The sequence below is a fragment of the Anolis sagrei genome, chromosome 2 (genome assembly GCF_037176765.1).
Source record: "Anolis sagrei isolate rAnoSag1 chromosome 2, rAnoSag1.mat, whole genome shotgun sequence".
Classification (NCBI taxonomy): Eukaryota; Metazoa; Chordata; class Lepidosauria; order Squamata; family Dactyloidae; genus Anolis; species Anolis sagrei.
Window position 1 is genome coordinate 248,598,265 of NC_090022.1, and position 26,386 is coordinate 248,624,650.

The 26,386-nt window shown below is 41.5% G+C and overlaps 1 protein-coding gene across 1 annotated transcript in view; it reads right to left on the bottom strand.

The window, feature by feature from the left end:
• Positions 1-280: 280 nt before the first annotated feature.
• The window catches only part of LOC137096213 (tropomyosin beta chain-like), a 71,791-nt gene continuing 45,685 nt past the window's right edge, over positions 281-26,386 (bottom strand). The window contains exon 3 of the mRNA XM_067464856.1: positions 281-360. Coding sequence (XP_067320957.1) covers positions 281-360 — 80 coding nt within the window. The remainder of the gene's footprint in view (positions 361-26,386) is intronic.

Here is a 26,386-nt window from a genome sequence, read left to right on the forward strand (position 1 = left end):
TAGTTGGCAGTTATGTGCTTCAGAAACTTCACTTGGGCCACAATTCAGGGAAGCAACAAAACATATAATTAGCTATAAATGTCCATTAAAGTTGCACTACTCTCACATCTAAATTCATTGGATTTCCTTATATAGAGCCTGGAAAATGAACAAGCTTTGATTTGGACTTTCTTCAGATACTGGCCTATAGTTTTCAATCAGCTCTAGTCAGTGTGACCAGCTTTAGTTCAAAATATCTAAAGATGGAGATAAGTTTATTTAATATATTAAAAGCTATAGTCTACACAAAGGTTGTGTCTTCCTTGATGTGTCTTGTTTTGTAGGCAATGATGTAATCAGCCAATCTTTTCAGTTGGTAGTCTTAAATAGAAAAAGAGAAAGGGAGGAATTATAATAGCTATTTAAGACTGAATTGCTTTGGTCAAACATGGGTTTTGCCAAAGAGATTAGGAACAGAAGGAATATTCAAAATTTGTCAAATGTACTTCTTGAGTATAGGGAAACACACTGATGAGGAAAATCCTTGATAGGCGAGAATCTGTGCAGTTTCAGAATAAGGTACATGTATCTCTTTGATGGCACTGTATAAGTAAACCAGGAGAAAGAGAAGGAGTAGGAGAGGTGAAGAATGAGGAGGGGATGGAGAAGAAGAAGAGGAGGAGAAGGAGAAGAGGAAGAAGGAGGAGGGAATATTTTTGCACAAAAAGAACAGTTACTAAATAAAAACTTTTATGCTTATGTACAAGATGCAACATTTTCTGTGTGGAAAATAACATTTATGAATGAAGAATTCTGTTTTCTGTCTAAAAATGATTTTAAATAGAATACTTTACAAACTGCATAGTCTTCAAACTGTGCACATTTTAGAAGAAATTTCTTACAGAGGAGGGAAATACAGCAGAATGATTCATTCCTGCTTCCACAAATGATTTTTTTGCAAAGATTTAGAAAAATATGCCATATTTTTATGTCACACTGTGTGAGGGAAAAAAAATCAGTCAACTCTTCTTAAAAATGCATTGGTCCTCAAATATTAATCATACAGATAGTACTAACAATGAAGATGATGTTTGAGATGGAAAATCACTATTTCGAAGGAGGCTTTGGTAAGGGTCAGACCTACTTTCGGTACTAGTGGCTAACACATTAATAGAGTTTCCCCCCTTTCTCAAGACAGTTCTATTATACAGAAATCTGTTGAGAGAAGTGATTTTCCCTATTCCCATATTTTGTACAAAACATTTCTTCACAGGGAACTATTTTCTCTACAAACAACACTTTTACAACAAATTCCTGAAATGTGAAAAATCACCAAAAAGGCACAACGCTTTCAAGTTCTGACCCAGCACTGATAAAAAAAAATGATTTGTAAAGTTTATTTTATAGTGTGAGAAATGTACATTCCTAAATTAGAGTCTTGATTTGATTCACCGTCTGTTAATTCATTAAAAAATTGCATGAAGTGCTCACTTTCATATTTTATGTCAACATATGGAAGGGTCCAGTAATTTAAGCTATTTCTCAAGTTTCTTATGGAAAAGTGCTATCAAATGTTTAACTCACTCAAAGCCAAATGATTCTAAATCTAGTATGACAAAATTACCTAGATCTCACTTTTCTTGATGAGTAATTTAATATTTTCTGTTTTATTTTACCCTAGTGGCATTTCCCCCTAAAAATTCACAGATTCTGAACATAGTTATAAAAGCCATATTGAGTTTTAAACATATACTGTATACCTCTATTTCATTAACAAGCAATCCCTGGGTTGTCTATAAATAATGGTGAGTCAATAAGTGGTTAACGGTACTGAGATTGAAAATACTGAGTACTGAGTTGGCATGGCATTTATTTAAAGAGGGAAATGTAAAGGAGACTTGATGAGTACCAAGAGACGTTTTAGTTCAAGCCAGAGGTGTAATATCAGTTAAGTTGTGTGGGTTAAGTTAAGTTAAAAGAAGAAGAAGAAGAAGAAGAAGAAGAAGAAACATTTTAAACAGAACTTGACACCATCTTAGTACAGTCTGGAAATTAGTCTTAGAAAATTTAACAATCCCCCTCAAAAATAATAGTTTCAATTACAACTGTCCTGAAATGGCAACCCTTCCCAATAAGGCATATCTCCAACCTCTGGCTAAAAAACCTCCAAATGGGACAGGGGGAACTTTTGAAGCTTCCCTCTCTCTCTGTTGTTGACTGTTGGTGTGATATTTATAATTTTTTTTCACTGATTAAACAAACAACAGCTATAAAACTTGCCCCAGACATGCGGAAATAATAACGAAACGATTTCGAAACGATTTCGAAACTAATACGAAACGAATATGAAGCAATTACGAAACGAATTGAAAAATTCGTTTCGTTTTTTAGATGCTCCTGAATGGTTCAAAATCGCTTCGTTATAAAAAAAATAACGAATTTTTAACAAATTACGAAATTACGAAACGAAACCGCCCAGCCATAAAATAAATATATATATATAATATGCAAAAATGCTCCTTTCTGTACACAAATAGAACATACACATTTTTATTCACAGAATTCTGTGCATCTTGTTAAATTTCAAACTTTTCAAAGGCTCTCTCACAGTGTGAAAGAATTACTAAAATTATTTATTGATTACTTTGATTACAAAATTAGAACATTACATTTATTATGGTTGCTTCTTCAGTCTTTCTACCTCTGCAACACAATGAACATAATGCACACAGATATTTTTGTGTTGTGATAGAAAATAGCTAAGACACTACTGTGGCCTCTGAAATCTCCTTATATATCATGCAGATGCCTGTTTGGAGGCAAGTGTCACCTTGTGAATTGCTACAAAGCATAAAATGAAACTGCTTCTTCTAACCTGATGAACACTTTTTAAAATTCCATATAATTTTATTGCAAATATATGGGGAATGGGGAGGGATATACGAATGGATATAGAACTGAGGCATTTTAACATGTTACATTTTTGTCTTCTTTCACTGAAAAAGGTTCATATGATGTTAAAAAAGAGAAACAAAAAAACATTACTTTTCTAATCTAAATCAGAAGGATAGAAAAGTGGGTATATAGTGTTTTGAAACAAAGGAGATATAAAAGTTGAGAAATGGAAAATAGAAAGCCCTAACTAATGCTTCCGACCCTGTCTCTTTTTGTCATAAAACTTCTTATCTCTGGTAAATTAACTTTCCAGGATCCCTTAGATACCACTGAGGATCCTCTTTATTTTTCCACTGACTTTTCTGTTTTTTCTTTTCTTGTTATTCCTGCATCCCCATACTAATAATTTTTCCTTGGTCCTATAGAAAACCCAGTATTTCCATTTTCTTTTCTTTTTTTAAATAGTCAATAAAAGGCTGCTATTCTTCAAATTTAGAAGAATCTGGTGATTTTATAAGCCTGTTCAATTTCTCCATCTCTAATTATTAGGGCTGGTCAATTCGTTTCGTTAATTCGTAATTCATTAAAAAATTCGTTAATTTTTGAATTACGAAATGATTACAAAACTTATTTTTAACCCTGGAAGTGTTTTTAAATATCAAAACGGCAGGCGCCAAAAAAAATTGTATTTCCGTCCATTTCGGAAATACGTAAGATGGCCGCCTGGCTTGCTGGGAGCTCTCCTCTCTCGGCGCCGGCTGAGCAAGCGAGAGGGCGAGCGAGAGGGCGAGCGGCGAGCGAGAGGGCGAGGGCGAGCGGCGAGCGAGAGGGCGAGCGAGAGGGCGAGCGGCAAGCGAGAGGGCGAGGGCAAGCGGCGAGCGAGAGGGCGAGCGAGAGGGCGAGGGGCGAGCGAGAGGGCGAGGGGCGAGCGAGAGGGCGAGGGCGAGCGGCGAGCGAGAGGGCGAGCGAGAGGGTGAGCGGCAAGCGAGCGGCGAGCGAGAGGGCCCGCCAGAGTGAGTGCCTGCCTTCCCTCAATAATAATTTCTCCTCCCTATTCTACAAAATTAATAATTAAATTTAAAAAATATTTTAAAAATATTGAAAAAAAAAGGGCGCCATCTTTACAAAATGTTTTGTAAATATTTACGAAATTTCGTAAATACCGAAACTTTTTTTTTGGAAAATTTTGTAATTATTTTAAATATCGAAACAAAAAAACACCCCAATTACAAATCGATTTTAGAAACAAATTTTTGCGTTGTTACCCAGGCCTACTAATTATTACAGAATTAGATTTCTTCAACTTTGGGAGGGTCTGGCGATTGTATAAACCTGATCAATTTGTTCGTTTCTGCCAGATTCATTATTTTTGTAATCTATAAATCTTGTGTGGTGATTTATTTATGTTTTCTGTGATCACAAATAATAAAAAAGTGATGAAAAGCTCTTCTCTTGCTTGGTAAATTTAGTCTAGTTATACATAAAGAAAGTATCCTCAGGCTCTTTGTTCTTGAAATAGTAGATGCTCATCCAATTCTTCTCCAGCCACTGTAGTTCAATGTCTTCTTTATCCAGGATCTATTGAGGTTGCCATCCTCTCCTTTCTTCACGGATGTTTCCTTTCTCCTATTTCATTCGGATCTTAGGCATGGGCTTGCAAAACTTGGCCTTGTACTTTCTTTCTTGTAAACAACACAATCACATCTCTTAGAAGTTTATTCCTTATTATATGTTTGGATTGGACCCTAAAGGTCCTGTCAATTTGTATCTTGACCACCTGCTCTGATCTACCAGCCACAACTTCTGTTATTGCCTTACAGATTCTGGTATTCCTCTCAACCTTAGAGTTTTTTCTGTGAATACGCTAATTTTTGGACTTGGGTTGAATCTCTTTGGAAATTCATTTGCATCTTCTTTTGTGCCTCTTCAGTTATCTTTATTTTCTGTTTTTGTTGTTCTTGCTGCTTCAAAATATCAATATACCAGTCTGGAATATTGGGACACCCTTGAGGGTTAATCAACCAACTGGCGTTGAGAAATACTTTTTCAGAAAATTTTATTTATTTATTTATTTATTAACTGCACTTGTAGACCGCCGTTCTCAGCCCTAGGGCGACTCACGGCGGTGTACAACATATAAAAGCACTTTACAATAAGGCAATTACACAAACAACAACAACATCACTATTAATACTACAATTACACTAAATCATTCACGACGTCTCATCGTAGAATCACAATCCAATCTCGTTTTCCATATTCCGTTCCAATCATCATCATTGCCAATTGTCGAAGCACTAATCAAACGCCTTCTCAAAGAACCATGTCTTTAGTTTCTTCCGGAATGTCATGAGGGAAGGCGCCTGTCTAATGTCTACAGGGAGGGTGCTCCATAGCCGGGGGGCCACCACCGAGAAGGCCCTATCTCTCGTCCCCGCCAGACGTGCCTGTGAGGCAGGCGGGATCGAGAGAAGGGCCTCCCCAGACGATCTCAAAGTCCTCGTGGGCTCATAGGCCGAGATGCGGTTTGACAGGTATTTTGGGCCGGAACCGTTTAGGGCTTTGTAGGCTAGCACCAGCACCTTGAATTGGGCCCGGTAGCAGATCGGCAGCCAATGGAGCTGGAACAACAAAGGAGTTGTGTGCTCCCTGCGTCCCGCTCCTGTTAGTAACATGGCTGCCGCACGCTGGACTAGCTGGAGCTTCCGGGCCGTCTTCAAGGGCAGCCCCACGTAGAGAGCGTTGCAGTAGTCAAGGCGGGATGTGACCAGAGCGTGTACTACCTTGGCCAAGTCAGACTTCCCGAGGTATGGGCGCAGCTGGCGCACGAGCCTAAGCTGTGCAAATGCTCCCCTGGTCACCGCTGAAACCTGGGGATCCAGGCTCAGCGATGAATCCAGGATCGCACCCAAGCTGCGAACCTGCGCCTTCAAGGGGAGTGCGACCCCATCCAGCACAGGCTGTAACCCTATACCCTGTTCGGCCTTGCGACTGACCAGGAGTACCTCTGTCTTGTCTGGATTTAATTTCAATTTGTTCGCCCTCATCCAGACCATTACAGCGGCCAGGCACCGGTTCAGGACCTCGACAGCCTCCTTAGTAGCAGGTGGAAAGGAGTGACAGAGTTGGACATCATCTGCGTACAGATGACACCGCACCCCGAAACTCCGGATGATCTCACCCAGCGGCTTCATGTAGATATTAAACAGCATGGGGGACAGTATAGAGCCCTGTGGAACCCCACAAGTCAAAGGCTGTGGCGTTGAACAGGTGTCCCCCAATAACACCTTCTGGGTGCGGCCCTCCAGAAATGACCAGAGCCACTGCAGAACAGTGCCCCCGAGACCCATCTCCGCAAGGCGCCCCAGAAGGATACCGTGGTCGACGGTATCGAAGGCCGCTGAGAGGTCCAGGAGCACCAACAGGGACACACTCCCCCTGTCTAGCTCCCGGCGCAGATCATCCACTAAGGCGACCAAGACCGTCTCAGTTCCATGTCCCGGTCTGAAACCAGACTGTGCCGAATCCAGATAATCCGTGTCTCTCAAGAATACCTGGAGTTGTGAGGCCACCACGCTTTCCATGACTTTGCCCAAAAAGGGAAGATTGGAAACAGGCCGAAAGTTGTCAAATTTGGTGGGGTCCAGTGATGGTTTTTTCAACAGCGGTTTTATAATAGCTTGTTTTAAGCTCGCTGGAATCTCGCCATCCCGAAGGGAGGCGTTAACCACCACCGTTACCCACTCAGCCAATCCCCCTCTGGGGGGATTGCAGATGCAAACCACTTAAGACTGAGGACTTCCCAGTGTTCCAGATAGTTTGCTGCTCACAGCTCCATTTCTTCACCAGAAGTGTGATGAACACATTTTGAGACTTCTGTAGTTATTTTGAACTGTTCCTTGCCTGAGGATCCATGCTGTTAAAGTTAATCATATTTGAATCTGTTTGGTTACTGCTTGGCTGCAAGGCTGCCTTGTAATAACATCTGAGACAGGGGGGTAGCTTGGGGGTCGGCAGAGCATATTGTGTGGCATTCCCAGATCAGTTCTCCATATGAAGGAAACAGTCATAGAGTCCAGGAGGGACATCTCTCCTTCCAGTCTCCACCCCCAAGGCAATTACTTCATCTCACACTTCATGCCTGTTTGGAAAGGAAACCTCCTATCTATCTATCTATCTATCTATCTATCTATCTATCTATCTATCCATCTACATGCATACACATTCCATGAAGGAAAACAGTTAGAATATAGAGATAATTAATAATAGATAAGTAAAGTGAGTTATCACATTTCAACAAGAGGTTCTCGGAAGAGCTCTAGGATGTGTTCCTGCCAAGCGTTTTATTATGTTTGGTTCTCTATTCCACTGTGAATATAATAAGTGGGGTCTGCAAGACTTTGCAGTAATAACCCTTTGCATTGGCCAAATTGGGACTGAGTTTATCAATATCCTCTGCCTTCTGTAATTGTGCCATTAACTGCAATTTAGATTGCATCTATAGAACTCACAAAAATGACTTTGGGGTCCCCTTTCTCTCTTTAAGTCGGAGTGGGAAACCTTGAAGGGCAAGGGGGTAATTTTTAAGGGCTACGTTGGCATGTCTATTGTGATAAGAAGTTACTTCATGTCACATCTAGTTTTGAATTTGACTGATTTTCAGATTTATGCTACTTTTGATGGTTTGTTTGAAGGATATATGAGACTTGAGAAAGGAGACAAAATGACTGTGTTTTTCAATGTTGAGTTGTATTTTTAGATAAAATTATTTGAACCAGTCTTTTAAAAATATTTTGTAAGTATCTTGAGTTTTGGGATGTTTTAGGAAGGCTTCAAGAATCCAACGTTGGAAACCCAAGGGTCACACGCCATCTTCAAGATGCCTTTTGCCCATACCTACTTACATAATTTTCTGATGCAAAATGCCCCTTTTTAAGGAGAAAAAAAATAAAACTTGGTTATAGCCTCCAGAAATTATGTTCTCTGAAAGCTGAATATGTAATTTTTGAAGGTTTAGCCTATGTACACAGAGGCCTTCTCAAGGATGCATTGATCTATACAGCCTCAAAACATGTATTTTATTGAAAGGAAAGGAAATACATTGGCTAGGAGGTTATTGGATGTTGCATGAAACTATCAAATGTAAAACAAGAGAGAATTACTCCCCTGAGAATTAGATTTACTGAAATTAGGAATGCATCTCTGTTCCTATAAGAACTCAAAAATTAGAATTAAGGAAATAAAGAAAAATAACGTTATCCCATCTTACTAATTATATCAATCTATGGATTTCAGTTTCCCTGGAGCAAGAATCACTCTGAATCTCTGCATCTGGCCTTCAGTGTTCCAGTATTTATGCATTTTTAATGCAGCCAGCAAACAGATAGCTAAAAATGGTATTTGAAGATATCTTAGCCTTATCTGGACTCTTTCCAGGCTATGTCCTGTTCCTTCTTTAGGTTCACCTCTATGCCTATCATGTACACTAAGCAAAGATGACTAGGCTACTTGTAATATCTAAGTAAAATACATTATCATGCTCTGTTATTTCATTGTAAACTCAGAAAAAGTGGGTGCTAATAGAAAAGTCAAAAAGCTGCACCAGCCAGCTAACAGACTGCCCATGTCCTAAAGGTATACTTCTCTGAGAAGATATGTAAAGAAAAGATTGCAGAAAATTGCAACAGGGACCAACTACTAGAAGCAGGCTCCCAGCAATTACTCAGTACTGACTGAAAGACAGCATTTTTTGAGTCCACTTCACTTTAAATTATCCCTTCAAGAATTCTATGAATGGTTAAAAGATGGATTTCTTTTACCAAGCTTGATACTGATCATTACATACTGATGTGATCTTTAGTTATTAATTCTGATACATGACATCTATTTAGTGTAAGGTGTTCATATTTAATTTTCCATTATATACAACTACTAGAAAAACGTATCAATACATACAAAGGTTCATGAAACCTTGCTGAGCTTTCAAAGTGTAATATTCCTTGGTAATGATTCATATGATTATGTACTATTTAACTATACTGGGAAAAAGGTTTTGGTCTAGAAATCTTTCAGGAGTTATTTTATATAGCCATGCAAAATTTCCATATAACTAACTTTTGGAGAAATTCCATATAAAATAATAAGGGATCTTCAGCCCAAGCTTCCTCTGGAATGCAGATTCCAACATTTTAAATCTTAGATTCTCCAATGTACTTATTTGTTACAAAAAATATTATACATTTTGCAAGATAATTCTTTAATATTAAAAATTGGATGAATGTAAAAAAAATGCTTTTAATTTATATTGATACACTACAACTGCATCTAGGGGGATAAACATTGTATAACTTTGTAAGTGTTTGCATTTTTGACTCAATTTGCATGGGAAGGAGTAAAATGTTTTGCTTATAGTTTAGAAAGAATTTAGGAAAAATAAATATAAACAGTATTCTAGTGCTTGTTCTGTGCAAAAGACAGTACAAATTCTATAACGATTACCTTGATGCAGCAGGAAAATTAGCTGTTGTTTAGATAAAATATGAACCAATTGGGGGTGTGAAAAAGCAATACATTTACTCCATAACAGTATGGATTGGAATTTTAATGTTCACTAAACTTTCAAACAACCCTTAGCTTTCATGAAAGAAAATCTATTATTTCTCACTCTCTAGCACCACCCTGAATACTTTTTCAAACATATATGCTGCATTCCATAAGGTGCAATATGGTGCATATCTTATCTATTTCTCATAGTATTTCTCTCATATATTAATAATAATAATAATAATGTTTATTATTATCTTTATTTGTACCTTGCTAGCATCTCCCGAAGGACTCGATGTGGCTTACAAAGGCCAAGGCCTCAAAAACATAGCATAACAAATACACAATTCAAAGCAAATCAAAACAATTAAAGCAATATCAAAAACAACAGAACAATAAAACAATACACCAAACACAATAAAACTGGGCCGGGCCAAATGTAATGGGTACAGATTAAAAGTGCTGATGTGACAGGTCGTATGTTGGATTTTAGGGTAACTGCAGTGTGCAGGCAATCTTAAAGTCTAATAAAGTGCTTCTGGGACAGGTTGTTGGAGTTTTCCTATTCTGGAAAGACACATCGAAACAGCCAGGTCTTCAAGTTCTTCCTAAAGACTGCCAACGTAGGGGCCTGTCTAATGTCTTTGGGGAGGGTGTTCCAGAGTCGGGGGGCCACCACAGAAAAGGCCCTGTCTCGCGTCCCCACCAGACGCGCCTGCGACGCAGGGAGAATCGCGAGCAAGGCCTCTCCGAATGAGCGAAGAGAACACATGGGTTCATAGACGGAGATGCGGCCACGCAAGTAGGATGGTCCCAAACTGTTTAGGGCTTTATAGGTAAGCACCTGCACCTTGAATTGGGCTCGGAAGATAAACGGCAGCCAGTGGAGCTCCCTGAACAGGAGGGTTGACCTCTCTCTGTAGGGAGTACCAGTTAACATCCTGGCCGCCGCTCATTGGACCAGTTGAAATTTCCGAGCCATTTTCAAGGGCAGCCCCATGTAGAGCGCATTACAGTAGTCCAATCTAGAGGTGACCAAGGCATGGACCACCCCGGTCAGATCAGCCTTTGCGAGGTATGGTCACAGTTGGCACACAAGTCTCAATTGTGCAAAAGCCCTCCCGGACGCCGCCGACGCCTGAGCCTCAAGCATAAGTAATGAATCCAGAAGGACTCCCAAACTGCGGACCTGTGACTTCAGGGGGAGTGTAACCCCGTCAAACACAGGTTGCCACCCTATACCCCGATCAGGTTTACGATCGACCAGGAGGACCTCTGTCTTTTCGGGATTGATCTTCAGCTTATTCATCCTCATCCAGATAGTCACTGCGGCCAGGCACTCATTCAGCACCCGAGAGGCCTCCTTGGAGTTGGGTGGAAATGAGTAATAGAGTTGTGTGTCATCTGCATAGAGATGGCACCTAACTCCAAAACTCTGGATGACCTCTCCCAGTGGTTTCATGTAGATGTTAAAAAGCATGGAAGACAGAATAGAGCCTTGCGGGACCCCACAGATCAAAGGCCAGGAGTCCGAGCAGGCATCTCCCAGCTTCACCATCTGGGATCGTCCCTCCAGGAAGGACCGGAGCCACGACAAAACCGTGCTCCCGAGACCCATCCCAGAGAGTTGACCCAGAAGGATACCATGATCGATGGTATCGAAAGCCGCTGAGATGTCCGAGAGAACCAACAAGGTCACCCCCCCCCCCCCGTCCAGCTCTCTACGGAGGTCATCCACCAAGGCGACCAAGGCTGTCTCTGTGCCGTGACCAGGCCTGAAACCAGACTGTGACTGATCTATACACACTGATATATATATATATATATATATATATATATATATATATATATATATATAGACACACACACACACACACACATACATGTGTGTGTGTGAAATATATTAATTATAGAGATGGCTGCATCATTCCTATATCTCTGTCATATTTTATTAATATCACTGAGATAGTTGAAAACAACTTGCTTCTTTCCATAAGAAACCACTTATGGGTGGTTTAGCAGAGCTGGTAAATCATCAGCAATTATAAGATCTATTAAGCAAAAGGTTGCAAGTTCAAAACCCTGGGTTGGCGTGAGCAGCCAAATGTCAGCCTAGCTCATTGTTTACCTAAGCAATTCGAAAACAGCTTTAGCTGTGATTAGAGAAATTAGGTACCACTAAAAAAGTGGTGGAGGTGTTTTATGACACCATAAAGAAAGAAGATCAGAAAATGCTGGGTGACCAAAAGGAAGGATGAAATCCTGATGGCTGTTTGTCATAAGAGGATAGAGCAACAGCACCCCCAGGACTCCAGCCCAACCTTCCATGGCACCTCCTTCTGTTCTATGTATTATTATCTCTACAAAAGCGGCATTGAATGTTTGCCGTGTATGTGTACTGTGATCCGCCCTGAGTCCCCTTCGGGGTGAGAAAGGTGGAATATAAATAAATAAATAAATAAATAAATAATAATAATAAAGCATACATTACAATCTGACATTACAATCTGGTATGTGCCTGTGACCTTGGTAGGATTCTCTTCTTGGTAGATATAGCACCATAGACACAATGCAACTTATAGAATATTAAGTAATATTAAGATACTTGGTTCCAAAAGATTTTTCCTCGCCAATTATATCACCTAAAGCATTCAGCATTACTAAGCTTTTTGCCTTTGTACCACCTAAATTTAAGCTCCATCTTCTCCTATGTAAAGACTATGGCATTGTTGTGATTGTGTGAGAGCTCTAAACTGTTTGAAGGTCTGCTTTCATTGTGCAATCTGTTTTGATTGTGCTTTTCCTGAATGGAAGGGGGTAGGACTAAATGGCCCATGTGGTCTCTTACAACTATATTATTCTATAATTCTATTATTCTTATCCATGAGCTTTGACAAAGGCAATGAGCACACCTCAGTAGTATCAACTAGCACTCTAGAAGATAATACATGGGTTGTCACTCCCAGCAATCTGAAAGCTGGTGCTATTCTGAAATCTCTGCACTTTACTGCAGAGTTACAAGTTTTTCCTAATTGTTGCATGCAAGAACAAAGTAGTAAGCTTATAGAATTTGGGTGCATTTTTAAATTATACAAATGTGCAAAGAGTGCAAAATAATTTTATTTTATTACAAAAAAACATATTTGCATAGCTAGCAATGCACGAGTGCCTTCTGATGGTGTAGTGGATTAAAACTCTGAGCTGTTCAACTTGCTGACTGAAAGGTTGGCAGTTCGAATCCAGGGAGCGGGGTGAGGCCCAGATTCTTCCAACCTAGCAGTTAGAAAACATGCAGATGTGAGTAGATGAATAGGTGCCGCCTTGGAAGGAAGATAACGGTTTTCCATGCAGTCATTCTGGCCACATGACCTTGGAGGTGTCTACGCACAATGCCAGCTCTTTGACTCAGAAATGGAGATGAGCACATCATCAAAGTCGGACACGATTAGACTTAATGTCAAGGGAAACCTTTACCTTTACTTTATTTGTAATATATGTCAGGTTTTGTTTATGCAAAACAAACAAATTCATTTTTTTGCAAAATGAGTACTGATTTTAAAAAAGAAAGAAATCCATCTTGTGATGGCTGACCATTTGTTTCAATAGTATCTTTTGATATGCTGTGACATTCTTTCTTATTATGTAGAGACCATTAGAAAATCCACCAACAATTTCACAGCTTATTCTTCCACAGTGGTTGCAGTTTACACAGGTGTTTATGTTATGGCAAATCTCTGCGGGGCAGATTTTGATGGCTTTCATACAAGTTGTAATAGTGAAGGCACAACAAGTGAGTTCAATGCCCTGAAAACAGCAGATCCACCACCCTGCCCTCACCCCACTGAGCACGAATACTATTGCAAGCATTATAAACATTCCTATTTCAGCAAATCTCTAGTAAGCTCCTTCTTTTTCAGGCATGCACAATGCCCAATCCACCACGTAAGGTTTTAAGGTCTCTTTGCCCCCCCCCCTTTCCAAGTCACTTTCTTACATACATGTGTGAAGAAGAATTCTGTAAAAAAGGTCATAGCATTTGGGGCAATATTTAATCTAAGGCTGAAGCACAAATAGCAGTTCAAGCAGAGTCAAATGCTAGCCAGGGAGTAACTGAAAGAAAGAGACCAAAAAGCAATCCAAGGTAGGAAATCTGTGCTTTTGTTGCTGTTGTTTAAGTCTGAGACATTCCAAAGAATGAAGTAGCTTAGCTTCTAGCCTCCTTCCTTAAAGATCAGCATGTGATGGTCCAATCGTTATTATCAGTCTCTCTGGCTTCAAGACCACAACTTGTCCTTCCTCATCTCAGAAGCTCTCCTTCAGGTAGGACATGGGGGCTATTTCTTTATGTTCAATTCAATGTTCAGTTTTAACATTATAAGTTATTGTTAATTTGTTATTAATAAAGTGTAAATTTTATTAGTAAGTTTTTGGTGGGGAGTGTCATGCCACCAGAAGCTCCAGCTTACTGCCCTGTCCCTTAAAATCTCGAAGGGTGTGGAGCTCAGCCTCGGCTCCTACTGGCTTTAAAATAGTAGTTATTTTGTCAGTTAGTGTTTAGCATTAGAAGGAATCATAGGAAAGTAGAATGTGTACAGAAATGCACGTCACGTCGGAACTGTATTAATTAAAGTCATGTCAGAATTGAATTTAAGGTAGACTAAAGAACCACATAATACAGTGATACATAAAGTCATGTTGGAATTGTATCGTTAGCTTAAAGATACATAGAATCCAATCATGTCGGGGCCCTATTCTATATAGCAATATCCATTCAGAAACCAAGAAGATTTGAGAACCAGGACTGCATACACTTCAAAGGGTTCTTTTCCTCACAGAGACTCTCTAGTGGCAACCAGGGGGAAAGAAGTTCAGTTTGTCTGTCAATAAAATGTTTTTTTTAATTCACCAAAAAAATATAAGTTATTTCTTCTCCTGTTGGGACTCAACTGGTGTTTGAGCCTGAATCGGTGATTGTGTTTTCCCCTCCTAATGTTTCTGGGTCTGATTTGGATAATGAGCCTGATGTGATCAATGGGCATGAGGTGCAAAAGGGGGACACTTTGGACAATGATGTTACTGCAGACACTCATCAAGAGGAGTCAGGGGAAAGGCTAATGAGAAAGTTTCTGTCAGAGCAAGGGAAGAAAGTTTACTCTCTTCTCCATGCTAGAGTTTGCAAGATAGCTTGACACCTGGTGGAGTTAATGAGGAGATAGATAAGACCAGTCACCGTCTGGAAATCAGCCAGAACCGTCGAGAGGCCCAATGTTTATGCTGGTCAGAAAACATTTGGCACTTAAGGCCAAAAACTGGGGGGAGTAGAAACCTGTTTTTGGGACTTAAATTGGGCCCTTAGAGAATCTTCTTCAGATTAGGCATTGTTTGGAATCAAGCTCAAATCTCCTGGGAATTCCTGTTTCAAGTGGCTTCGTCTCTAAGAATATATCTAGCCTTTCAAGTGGATTAGCAGTTGCTTGTCTGTTCATGGTTTTCTATTGAAGGCTTTTGGTTATTCACTGCAATTGGATTATTTCTGCAAGCTTTTTGGACATAGTTATTATTCCTATGTTTGGACACTGCTTATATTGCTGCTCTATTTGGCTTTTTTGCTTTTGGACTTCTACCTATTTTATAATAATCTCTTTCATTGGCTCCAGTTATTCTTCAACAAAAAAGGACGCTTCCTACATTCAAGGTGTGGTGTGGTGTGGTTAATGATTAGAGGGCCCCGTTCCTGCTCTAGGGTACAACATCTCCAATGTTACAACTGATTAGTTTTAGATCACAAAAAACTCTGTCGCAAGTTGCTCTAGATCTCATAATAATAATAATAAAATAACAACAATAATAATAATCATTATCATCTTTATTTATACCCCACCTCCATCTCCCCAAAGGGGACTCGGAGTGGCTTACATGAGGCCAAGCCCAATGATACATTACAGCAACTTAAAATATAAACAACAAAATAACATCACAATAAAATAAATAAACTGATCCAGTTAAATAAACAGTACAACATAACATAATGAAAAATAAAACGCAGTGGGCAGGCCAAATGCATGACATAAAATGATAAAACTCTGGATGAGATAGCAATGAAAAGGTACATTTGTGAGGGAGGAGCTCATAGGGGACTGAACAGTGGAATTAGACTTTCAATAAGGTGGGGGAAAGTGCAATATGAGGTGAAACAACAGGACTGGAATATATGGTCCCTCTCCAAAGGCACATTGGAAAAACCAAATCTTTAGATATTTCTTAAAGGCAGCTAGGGTAGGGGCTTGCCTAATCTCACCAGTTAGCGAGTTCCATAGCTGAGGGGCCACAGCAGAGAAGGCTCTATCACTTGTTCCCACAAGTCATGCCTGTAATAGAGAAAGAGCTGAGAGGAGGGCTTCCCCCGAGGATCGAAGGGAATGTGTGGGTTTGTGGAAGGAGATGCGGTTGCGAAGGTAGGCAGATCCCAAACCGTTCAAGGTTTTATAGGTGATAACCTGCACCTTGAATTGGGATCGTAAAAAGAATGGCAGCCAATGGAGCTCTTTAAACAGGGGTGGGGGCTTCACCACTCCTTGTAATTTGCCCCAGATAGTAGTCTGGCTGCCGAACGCTGGACCAATTGAAGTTTCCAGGTTGTCTTCAAGGAAGCTCCACATAGAGTGCATTGCAATAGTCCAGTCTAGAGGTAACTAGGGCGTGGACCACCATGGTCAAGTCAGACCTCACAAGGTATGGTCACAGCTGGTGCACAAGTTTAAATTGCGCATCAAATGTCAGCGCTGAATCCAGGAGGAACCCCAAGCTGTGGACCTGTGACTTCAGGGGAAATACAACCCCGTGAAGCACAGGTTGCCACCCAATACCTCGATCAGACGTATGATAATAGGAAAGAGACAGGATTTAAAGTAATGAAATTAAATGAATAACATTCACAGAACTCATAGATACATTTGAGTTTAGTTTTGTGAATAGGAGATGAAACAATCTGCTCACAAATGGGAAAAAAACTGTCAACCAATGGTTGCACAACCACAATGATGACCACAGGTTTGTTTGTAGAAGGATGGAAATAAGAGATTGAGCACCTTTTCTCCAAGAATAATATTTCAAAATGGAAGATTCTGGAGTTAGAGTCATGGTAAAACTGGAATCTACTGGATCCAAGGCCTCTGATGATAATCAGAAGAATATTTGGAAAAAAAAGAAAGAAAGAAATGTTCCATTGACTTTGTCTTGGGTGTAAATTTTCAAAAAGATGTTAAATCCTGATTCTAGTCATATATGTCTATACTGTAGATAATTAAATTATTTGTACATAATAAATAAAAAAGAATAAAAAAGAAAATCTTTAAAACAAATTAGTTGCATAGAGGAGAAGAAATTTCAGGTCTGAACTATTAGTTTGTTTCAATGAGGAGCAATGATAATGTCCTGTTTCAACATGCCAAGTAATTTCCCTAATTTCCTGTGGCCTTAGTCACAATGCGCAGAACAGTTGTGTGGAGGGTTAAGGTGGGTTGAACAACAAAATATTATTCTGTGCTATCCCTAATTTAATACAAACTATTGTGGGGTACACTGTTCTTGAATAAAGATGGATTTACTTCATTAGAGGTCCTGACTTGTTAGCTATAAAGGTCATAATCCACTTTGTGGAAAGCACTGGCATAAAATGTGTTACATAAATATTTTCTTGGGCAACATCTGGGTGTATAGCACTGAAATGGTAAAGGGTGCACTGCATGGTCCATCAGTGGCTGGTTGGAGGGTGATTTAGAGTCCATTCATACCATCACTCCTTGAACCTTCAGAACATATACAGTGGTGTAGTTGATAGGATCCTGTTTTAAATTTACAGGGCTTGACTTTATAGTTCAGTCAAGTATGTATCAGAACTTCTTTTCAGATCATTTAAATCAGAATTCATCAGAATTTTCAAAATCTTAAAATGAGAGAAAGTAAAACTGAGCTGAACCAATCTCACTCCAGATTTCAGGGTATAAGCAAAGCAGTTCATTAAAGAATAAAAGTAACTTCAGCAAAAAGAATAAAAATATTAGAAGTAATACAAAATATAATCCATGTAAAAATAGCCACTTAGAAAACTTGAAAGCAATAATCCAAAAGACTAAGATACAGGAGAGACCTTTAAACCGAAGTCTTGGCAAACATAACAATCCTAGGATCAAAGGTACACGGCAAAAATCCCAAAAGTACATGAGTCCATGAAAACACTTGATTCTAGGAGCAATGCAAGAAACCAATGAAAAAACAGTTGATATTCAAAACATGAGTCCATGAAAAACCACACAGGAAAATCCAAGGCTTGAGTCCATGAATTTTGAAACAAGAGAGAGGTACGTAGGCATGTTCCCTTTACCTAAGCATTGATTCCTCTAAAGGATCACTCCAAATCAACCCTCACTTATACTTAAGAAATTATGTCATTTTCCTTGAGAACTCTGAGTAGAGCCTCTTTTAGATAACAGCCACTGAGAACAGCTCCTCCCTTCGGCCATCTGTCTCTGTAACAAATCTCCCTGCTTTTATCTTGCTCAGGGGAGTCAGAAGAATCTACATCTGCAATTAACACATTCTCACCAATTCTGACCTTGGTTCTCTTAAGAAAACTAGCTCGGGTCTATCAGCCTATGAACCTGTCTCTAACTGAACATCCACTGTTGGCCTAACAATCCCAGAATCCTCAGCCCCATCAGTAGCAGCACCAGGCTCCTGCCCAGAATCCCCAGCAGACTCCTGTGGGTCTGCAAAGACTTGTCCAATGTCCTCTGAAACCTCAGGCAATAAAACACTCACAGGCTGAACCACAACATGAGCCATTCTTCAGCACAGTTGCTTGTATTCTTCTATATTTCTAGCATTATGGCTATCAGCAACTAATAGCAAGCAGAATGAGCATTTATGATGGAACAAGGAAAACAGCATATCTGGGTAAGGTTCTGGGTTAAAGTTCCAAATAGTATTTTTCATTATATTATTTCTGAGTTTTGAAAAACATTGTGATTAAGTTTTCATGTCTCTTATCATCACCATCATCATCACCACCACCATCATGACTAATAATCATAACATCTTGGTCTATCAGCAGCAGTTAGTATCAAGAGAGTATTACTAGTCTCTATAGCCTACCATTATGTGTAAGGTTAGTTTAATTGCCACTTGGGGGAAAAGCAATCTTTAAAACATTTCATTACTCTAAATGTAAAGGCATGGCTTATTATTATTCTCTTTATTACTCCATCAGTAGAGTTTTGAGCTAAGGGAAGCTTTTAAAGAGACCTCAAATGAGATCTTTATTTCAAATAATAATTTGTCTTTCCATGATTGAACTTTGCAAGTTGCCATATGGGAAATATGGTATATTGGACAATTTGATAGAAACACACACTCACTCCTCCCCTCCTCCCAAAGTGTCCAGCAGCTATTTGGATTTTAAAAGGCATGGAATGCAGAAATGAAACTTTGACTTTTTGGTCCATATATTTATTATTAGTATTAAATAAATACTGGCAATCAAAGAGCTCTGTTTCTTTCTGGCAAAAACACTACTTAGCATAGCTTTATGAGGAAAAGAAATGCTAGCACAGCATGGGATAGTCATTCTTCTAAATGCAGGTTAAAATATGCTAATAATTGCAAATGTTATTCTACTATTAGTGCATCTACAGAATTATGTTCTGCATTTATATAGAATAATTAGAAGCTGTTTATAACTAAAAACCAAATGTGAGGATTGTTTTCCCTGAAGAGTAAGGTCAACCATGATCAGAGTTTCGTGTCTTAATTCCACATTTTTAATTGAACGCAAAATAATATTAAGGACCCTGGAGCAATTATTGTGCTGCATTGTCTCACTTGGCACACAAATTAGCAGAAATATCATTTGATGAATAATGACAGGCAATTAAAGGTATTGCTTGTCTTATGCATAAAATAAAATGAAGGAATAAAGTCTTCTAAAATTTATAATGGTTATTTTTGTCCTTTTTTAATTTTGAGGGTTTTTTTTACTTGGTAAAGAGATAATACTATGATTTTGTTGAAATGAGGTCAAAGCATTTACTGAGACAGAACAACCATCATAAAAAAGATATGTGTACATTGCATTTCAGAACAGCCATCACATAACTTTCTAAAGTATCTTTACATTTGAGTTTTCAAGAGAATATGGATTTTGGAAAGGGCATAATGCTATATAGTGCCTTCTTGTTATTTGGGGGTTATATTTAAGCACTTAGCACAAGAAAGTATCCAATATCTTTGTTTCCAAACCATTCCTCAATTTCCCCACGCTACAGCTTGAACTGCTATTAGAACATCTCCAGAATGGCCTCCAGAATTGAGTTTTACACCCTATTCACACTTAACAGCATCCTGGGCAATCTCTGCTGTGGGCTCCTGCAAAGTCTGAAGGCTGTTCAAGTTAAAACTCAGTCCCCCAAATTCATAGTGAAAACCAAATGAATTTCAAAGCTGTAACATTTGATATTTGCTCCCTACTCCATCACAACATTGGCAATCTTTTGGTCACACTATGATTCCAAATTCAGCTGGCAAGTTGACTAAGAGTTTGGAAGAGTTACTTTTTGGTTAGAAGTTTCTAGATTTTCTCATTGGCTAGGCTATTATGTGGACTGTAATTCCAAAAGCTAACAATTCTATATATTGGTTTTATTTGCAATTGTTTCAGTTAGCCTAGCTGACTGGTTTTATTTGCAAATATATTGGTTTTATTTGCAATTGTTTCAGTTAGCCACAGCAAGCACAGCAGACTAGGAGTCTGCTGTGCTTGCTGTGAAGGGGCAATAAAGATCTCCAGCCTGCTCCCAGGACTCCTTGTGAGTAGCCAGCAGCCCAGGCCTCCTCCAGTGGGGTGTGACTCAGCACCTGCAAGGAGGCCTCTACTTCTATAAAGCTGAGCCCACAGGCTTGCCAGGGACTGAGTCTGCTGTGCTGCTGTAAGGGGCAATAAAGATCTCCAGCCTGCTCCCAGGACTCCTTGTGAGTAGCCAGCAGCCCAGGCCTCCTCCAGTGGGGTGTGACTCAGCAATCTGCAAGGAGGCCTCTACATCTATAAAGCTGAGCCCACAGGCCTGCCAGGGACTGAGTCTGCTGTGCTTGCTGTGAAGGGGCAATAAAGATCTCCAGCCTGCTCCCAGGACTCCTTGTGAGTAGCCAGCAGCCCAGGCCTCCTCCAGTGGGGTCTGACTCACCATCTCACCATCTGAGACGCCTGTCATCGCGTCTTCCATCTCCACTGTCATCGCGTCTTCCATCTCCACTCCTGGAAGGACTAGCATTGACCATCCCACCATCTTAACTTGCTGCCATCCGACTCTCCATCTCCATTTCCAGTTAAGACTGGTGATAGAGTTTTCCCCCCTTGGAGCCTGCACTGGTTGAGGACCGGCGACCACCTACTTCAGCCGGCGGGGTTGTCTGCAGCAGCTAGAGGCCAACTGGTCGGGCTGCAATACCTACGACGACTGGTGGTGCTGTACTATTGAGGCTGTGACAGTGTGCTCCATCTGCAGTTAAGAACTTCTTGTGCAGTCCTCCAGGACCCCCTAATGTGCGGTGGCGGCTGCGGGCTTGCTATCCATCCTGGCTTGGTTGTGGTGTAATTGTGAAGCTGCTTTTTTACTGCTTACTGTTTGTTTGAGACCAGTCGCCAGTTGCCAACTGTCATTATAGACACCCTCGGCTTGCCAAGGGTCAGTTGCCCTTCCATCCACCCAACAAACAGGAATATATTCCAACCTCCAGTAGTACAGCCGTACTCCATCCTGGGCAGTGGCTCTAGGGGGGTTATTGTGTGTTTGGTGCTACTGTTCCACCTATGTGCAGAGAAGACTGTCAACAGCTGCAGATTGACTGAAGGCATCAGTAGAGGAACTATACGGCTCCCTCCTGGAGCCGAGGTCCTGCTGCGAATATCTCTCAAGCTACTGTGATTTGCACCTGGCACTTTTTCCTATGCCCCTACTTAATGTCAATTACACTGCCAATCTGCCAACTTCTTGCCAATAAGAATTGCACTGTGTAGGAATACCTCTGTAGTCTAATCCCTCATTGCACTGTTATGAAAGATGACTTGTTAGCACTCCAGCACTTTAATTAACGGTGAGATCTCTGTTAGTTACTAATGTCAATGGTGCTATTGTGCGGTCACTTTAATTTTGCATTTGCACTTTACATCGTGTATTATATAATCACTCCCAACAATGGTCAAATGGCCGGGAAAATTGGAGATGGTTTTATAAGGCGGAGGAATTGAACTACAACAATGGCGGAAATGATGGTTTAACAACCGCCAGGGCTATTGACATATCATATAATAGCGCACTAGTGAACTACCAGGATATGGAGAATGATAGAGGGGGGAGGGAGGGAGGGAGTTCCGGTGCTTGGGGGGCCCCCATCGAGGTGATGATGGGGAGGGGGAGATACGGGAAAGGGAGAGTTAAAAAACCAATTCGGCCAATTCGTGAGCAAACCTTAAGAAAAATTCCAAAATGTCCTCCCGACATGGTAAACTTGGGTTTATTTTTTTTTATTTTTTTATTTTTTGCATTTATTGACCGCCCCTCTCAGCCCGAGGGGTTCCAAGGTAGACGGTCCTCCCGGATTAAAGGTGGTGCTGTTGAACACCAGGTCTGTCAATGGTAAAACATCAACCATTCAGGATTTAATCCTGGATGAAAAGGCAGACCTGGCGTGCATCACGGAGACCTGGTTGGACGAGGCTGGAGGGGTCAATCTCACCCAGCTTTGCCCACCAGGTTATGCCGTGCAACACCAACCGAGATCCGGGGGGCGGGGAGGCGGAGTTGCAATAGTCTATAAAGATTCCATCTCCTTGGTCAGGGGCCCGGCCTTACAGTCGACCTTGTTTGAATGTGTCCACCTGAGGCTAGGAGACCGGGACAGAATAGGGCTGTTGTTGGTGTACCGACCACCCCGCTGCACCACGGCCGCCCTACCTGAGCTTGCAGAGTTGGTCTCGGGCCTGGCATTGGAGTCCCGGCGGCTTGTAGTGCTGGGGGACTTCAATGTCCATGCAGAGACCACTCTTTCAGGAGCGGCTCAGGACTTCATGGCTTCCATGGCAACTATGGGGCTGTCCCAATTAATATCTGGCCCTACCCACTGTGCTGGACACACACTTGACTTGGTCTTCTGTCAGGGCTGGGAAGAAGGTGGCGGTGTGGAGGAGTTATCAATCTCCCCTTTGCCATGGACTGACCACCACCTGATCAAGTTTAGACTTGCTGCAACTTCTAACCTCCGCAGGGGTGGTGGACCCATTAAGATGGTCCGCCCCAGGAGGCTTATGGATCCAGAAGGACTCCTGATGGCTCTTGGGGATGTTTCCGCTGCCTTGGATGGTGATTCTGTCGATGCCCTGGTCGCTCACTGGAATAGGGAGTTGACTAGGGCAATAGACACGATTGCTCCGGAGCGCCCCCTCTTAAGTCGCCGAGCGAAACCGGCCCCTTGGTTCAACGAGGAGCTGGTGGAGCTAAAGCGAACAAAGAGGTGGCTAGAGAGCGTGTGGAGGAAACAGCCCAGCGAGTCAAACCGAACACGCCTACGCCTCTATCTAAGGGCGTATGGCGCGGCAATAGAGGCCGCGCAAAATGCTTTCTACTCGGCCAATATTGCGTCCGCAAGGAACCGTCCGGCAGAGCTGTTCCGAGTAGTCAGAGGGTTGTTGAATCCCACCTTGAGTGGGTCCCCTGACGACTCGACAGCGCGCTGTGAAGCATTTGCTCAGTACTTTGCGGACAAAGTCGCTTTGATCCGCGTGGGCTTTGACACCACATTAACTGCAGTCTCTGAGGATGTAACTCAAGCATCTGCTTGTCCAGTTTTGTTGGATTCGTTTCGATCTGTTCAACTCGACGAGGTCATCAGGGTTCTGGGAGAGGCGAGGCCCACCACATGCATCCTAGACCCCTGCCCTTCCTGGCTGGTAAAAGAAGCCAGAGGGGGTTTGGCAGAGTGGGTAAAGGTGGTGGTTAATGCCTCCCTTCGGGAAGGCAAGATTCCAGCCAGCTTAAAACAAGCTGTCATCAAACCGCTGTTGAAAAAACCATCACTAGACCCCACTCAATTCGTCAACTTTCGGCCAGTCTCCAATCTCCCCTACTTGGGCAAAGTCCTGGAACGTGTGGTGGCCTCGCAACTCCAGGAATTCCTGGTGGACACGGACTATCTAGATCCGTCACAGTCTGGCTTTAGGCCGGGACATGGTACTGAGACAGCCTTGGTCGCCTTAGTTGATGATCTGCGCCGGGAACTGGACAGGGGGAGTGTGTCCCTGTTAGTTCTGCTGGACCTCTCTTCGGCCTTCGATACTGTCGACCACGGTATCCTTCTGGGACGCCTCGCGGGAATGGGTCTCGGGGGTACTGCCTTGCAGTGGCTCCGGTCCTTTCTCGAGGGTCGCTCCCAGAAGGTGTCACTAGGGGACTCCTGCTCGACTCCTCGGCCATTGTACTGTGGAGTCCCGCAGGGCTCAATACTGTCCCCTATGTTGTTTAACATATACATGAAGCCGTTGGGAGAGATCATCCGGAGTTTTGGGGTGCGATGTCATCTGTACGCAGATGATGTCCAACTCTATCACTCATTTCCACCTGCCACTAAGGAGGCTGTTCAGGTCATGAACCGGTGCTTGGCCGCTGTCACGGACTGGATGAGGGACAACAGATTGAAACTAAATCCAGACAAGACAGAGGTACTCCTGGTCAGTCGTAAGACCGAACAGGGTACGGGGTTACAGCCTGTGTTGGACGGGGTCACACTCCCCCTAAAAGCACAGGTACGCAGTCTGGGGGTTCTCCTGGATTCATCGCTGAGCCTGGAACCCCAGGTTTCAGCGGTGGTCAGGGGAGCATTCGCACAATTAAAACTTGTGCGCCAGCTGCGTCCGTACCTTGGGAGGGCTGACTTGGCCACGGTAGTACACGCTTTGGTTACATCCCGCTTAGATTACTGCAACGCTCTCTACGTGGGGTTGCCTCTGAAGACTGCCCGGAAGCTGCAGCAAGTACAACGCGCGGCAGCCAGATTACTAACGGGTGCGGGATACAGGGAGCACACCACTCCGCTGTTACTCGAACTCCACTGGCTGCCGATTAGCTTCCGAGCACAATTCAAAGTGCTGGTGTTAACCTATAAAGCCCTAAACGACTCCGGCCCTGTTTACCTCTCCGAACGTATTCTCCCCTACGAACCATCAAGACCACTAAGATCGTCTGGAGGGGCCCTGCTCTCGGTCCCTCCGCCTGCACAAGCACGGCTGGTGGGGACGAGGGACAGGGCCTTCTCGATGGTGGCCCCTCGACTTTGGAACTCCCTGCCATTAGAGATTAGAACTGCCCCCTCCCTCATGACGTTCAGGAAACTAACAAAGACCTGGTTGTGGAACGCGGCATTTGACAACTGATTTAATTCTTTGCCCACATGAAAGGAGGATGATGAATGTGATTGTGATGGTGTTGGACGATTTGGCTCTTTTAACTAGGATGTTAATATTTTAATGTGTATGGTGCTGATATTTTAATCGTGTAATGAAGTGGCATTGTGTTGTTATTGTATATTTTTTGTATGTTAACACATGTGGTGAACCGGTCCGAATCCCTCTTTGAAGGTGAGAGGGTCGGTATATAAAACCTCGAAATAAATAAATAAATAATAGCCACAAAAATACCTTAGTGTAGAGATGGAAAAGGCAACATTCTTTAATTGTTAAAACTATGTTTCTTATTATCTCACAAAATAATTACAGAAAAGTCCAAGATCCTCTGGATCCACCATACATTTCTTACAGTAGCTAAACAGATACATCTGGGTAATCCACAAGAAATTCACAATTTTTTTCCACATGGGAAAAATAATTGTAAATGTTCTTTCTATACCTTATTGTATGGAAATACTTCCTCCTCCTGCGAGAACATCTTCAAAAACTGCACAATTTTCAAAGATGTTCTCACAGTGGGGAGAAAATTGATTAAATTGTTCTCCCTTGTGGGAATGAATAATAATCAGAAGAACATCCCTACCTTTATCTGAGCAGATGTCTCTGAAGTTTCATCCCCAGCTATTGCTGCTGGCCTAGCCTAGGAGACAGTTTTAGGTGTTTCTATAACTAAGTCTAGTTTAATTCTTTTTTTAACCCTTTCATAACTCTTGGGATGGATTTCTTGAAACAGCATAAATATGCTTTCTCTTTTATTCTACTACAAGTATCCAGAATCACAATTCTTGCTTTAAATGTTTATCTTTAAAGCTCAAATCTCACTCTGCCATCACATACTAATAGCATAAATACCAAATATTCTTGCACCTTAATCCATTAATAGAAGTTGTCTGAAGTGATGTCAGAATCTTGTGTTTATATTGGCCTCTAGATAGCACTATCAATTGCCACACCTAAAGTCAACAGACCTGTTCAAGGGGTGATAAGAAGGTACATGATACTCGCAATTCTTCTCTGTTAAACAGAGAAATGTTTAGAAGGCTACAAGAATGAGATTCTGCCTAATGGAATGCCTGGCCCTGATTTCTTCCCTTTCAGAATTTTCTGCTCCTCTGTGCTTAGGAAGCAAGTCATCTGCTATTAATCTTACTGATTCAGTTCCTATTTATTAGTGATTCGTATCAGGTATTGAAGAAGGATACCACCTACTAGGAGTCAGATTTACATGATCTGCTGAAAAAGGTCTGTCTTGTTATGAGTACTTGAGTACCTGCTGTGAAACAGAGGTGATGAGACTTTAACCGTCTGCACGTGTTAAGACGTGACAAAGACTTGAGAGACAGTTGTTCTACAAACTGACAAAATAATTGAAACAATGAGGAAACTCTTGGGAGAATGACCTCTCACTGCAGTGTCACTGATTTCAAGTCTCCATAAAGGAGCTCAGAAAATGAACAT